The 2,739-nt window shown below is 38.1% G+C and overlaps 1 protein-coding gene across 1 annotated transcript; it reads right to left on the bottom strand.

Moving 5' to 3' along the window:
• Positions 1–822: 822 nt before the first annotated feature.
• On the bottom strand, positions 823–2,739 carry LOC105176475 (ethylene-responsive transcription factor RAP2-4). The gene has a single exon (XM_011099291.3). It carries the CDS (start codon positions 2,222–2,224, stop codon positions 1,115–1,117), a length of 1,110 nt encoding a protein of 369 aa, XP_011097593.1. The 5' UTR covers positions 2,225–2,739; the 3' UTR covers positions 823–1,114.

Consider the following 2,739-nt stretch of genomic DNA (forward strand, 5'->3'; position numbering starts at 1 on the left):
CGGTGTACACCAAAAAAATAAAAGAAAGAAAGAAATGGTAATAACCGAAATTCAATCAGACCTACTAATTGAATTTGGTATTGAGTATAACATTTCGGCTATAAAAAATTCGATTTAGTTCAATTCTATTTTACCAAACGAATACTTCTTTTATATGTCAACTCCAACCATTTTACATTTCTACCCCCTCATTCTTGTTGCATAGGCTTATGAAAGCCATATTCCACAAATGTTTAGAAGATTATATTTTTATCATTCTTGAATGACTCCTTTCAAGACTGAAAATTCGTTGTTCGTACTAGATTTGGTCGAATTAAATTAATTAGTAATATATTTACTATGTAATTGATCATTTTTTTTAATTATATATCAATCACAGAGTAAATGTATTGCACTTGCCATATAATTGATACGAGTTAGAAAGCCAAATTTGAGCTAGAATTTCCATTCCAGGACGGCTCCATTTTGATGTCCAATAGGGAAAACTAGCTTAGATTGAATCTAGTTATATTTGAACTGATTATATGATAACTACATTATTAATCACGTAATAAACTTATAACTCCAATCAAATTTATTTTAGCACTTGTGTTATAATTATTGTATAGTTCAAAAAAAGTGATCAATCACATAATAAATATATATAACTTATTTTGTGATTAATTTTATTCGAACAAATCTTATTTGAATAAAAAAATTTGTTGTAGCCACAGCATCTAGATTTTACCCTCAAGATCTCATAAGGTTTATGATTGATCAGAAAGGATTTTATCCACCAACATGAAAATGAAAATAAAGATTAAAAGCAAGAACAGAACAAGATAACAAGAAAGCACACCATAATTTATACAACAACGAGAAGAAAAGAGTACAAGTACAATTCATAACATAGCCAATCTCCTCTGGTCATGCATGGAACAAAAACCAACCAGCAGACCAAGATCCAGAGATTCTTACATTACAACATACTATCAACAACATAAACCTAGTCCAAACCCTTCCAGACCATCTGCATATGTCAAAAAATCCATTGCAGATGCCAGAAACTGACTCTACGCTTTTAACCTAAATACCAAGAAAATCTAAAGCATCAAGAACTGCTACTATTATATAATTATAGAGCTGCCCAGTCAATCTCAACTGAAGGGTACTTTTGCAACAAGAAATTATCGAATCCGTCGAACGAAGGCTCGTGGAAATCCAGGAGAGTGATGTCGGATTCCGGCGAAGCTGAACCGGTCCATGACGCCTCCTCGGAGGGCGAAGGAGAAGCTGATGAGGAAATTGAGGACTCCACCTTCACGGTTTCCTTAAATCCATCGTTCGATGAATCATCCGATGAGCTTTCGATCTTGGGAACACTGGACTTTTTAATTTCATGCTCCTGCTTAGAGACAGAACAGGGTTCTTCCCCTGAATTTTTCCCCTGTTTCTGCGAATTGGCCAAGTTTTGACAAATGGCTTGGAGCTTCGCGTCGACAGAGGAATGCAGGGGCTTGAAGTCGCTGGAATCCCGACATAATTGATGCCTGAGGTGAGGGAAATTGAGCCTTGCAAACTCTCCTCGTAGCTTGTAAGCTGCTTTATCGTAAGCCAAGGCAGCATCCTCGGCGGTGTCAAAGGTTCCAAGCCAAAGCCTGGTTCTGTTCTTAGGTAGCCTGATTTCAGCAACCCATTTGCCCCAGTGCCTCTGCCTCACCCCCCGGTAAAGCTTTCCGGGTTTGGAGGGAGTTCCGGGCTGCTTCATCAGGACAGGCTTCGGGCCAAGAAAGCTGGAGAATGAGTTGCCCTGATGCTGCAATTGACTGAATTTGTAACTCTGTTGTTGTTGCAATTGCTGTTGCTGGAGGTGAAATTGGGCCTGGATTTGGAGGATCTGAGATGGGGTGAGTTGGTTTAGACCAATAGTACTGACTGTTTGCTCATCTCCCAATTGGCTAAAACTGGAAAACCCTGGAGAAAAGATTTGGGTTCTTGATGGGACTGAGCTGAAACCAGTGTACATATTGGGCTGATCACAAGAAGAGGGAAAGGAGAAATAATCAGAAGAAGAAGAAGAAGAAGAAGGTGAAGGATGAGAAGGAGAAGGAGAAGTAGAGAGAGAAGTTGAAGAAGAAGAAGGAGAAGCACTTTTCATAAAAGGTTGAAGTGCTTGCATAAGCTCCTCTCTGAAGGGATCTGTGGAGAAACTGCAAGAACCATATATATCTATAGCTGCTGCCATGATTTCTTACCAAGAAAAGACCTGTTTCTTATACCAAAACTAAAGAACAGGTGAAAACACAAACAAAGGATCAAAGAGGTTTCAAAATAAGCAACCTTTTTCAACACCTTCAAGAACCCTATAAGATCAAACCTGAGGGACAGAGAAAAACAAACCCTCCAAGCTTGATGATTTGATCAAAGACAGAACAAACTTTACACTAACCAAAAAAGAAAAACAAAGCGATCTCTATTCTGAATCACCTGGCTTTCAAAACAAACAAAGACGCCCTTACGGGGTTTGCTTTTTTGCTTTGAAATTTCTTTCAAAAATTCAAGAAAAAAATCAAACCCTGAAAATCTTGATTTCTTTAAATTTTTTTGAAAGACAGACGATGACAGAAAGGGATCCAAGAAGCGGGGTGTAACAGAGAAGGGGGGGAAGGAAGAAATTTTGAAGAAAACGCTAATGGAAAAACGCTCTTTTTTTTTCTTTTACTGGTGGCCTCACTGATTTCTTTTCTCTATGCTAATGGT

The sequence above is a fragment of the Sesamum indicum genome, linkage group LG13 (assembly GCF_026168435.1).
Source record: "Sesamum indicum cultivar Baizhima isolate 11 linkage group LG13, ASM2616843v1, whole genome shotgun sequence".
NCBI classification, from domain to species: Eukaryota; Viridiplantae; Streptophyta; class Magnoliopsida; order Lamiales; family Pedaliaceae; genus Sesamum; species Sesamum indicum.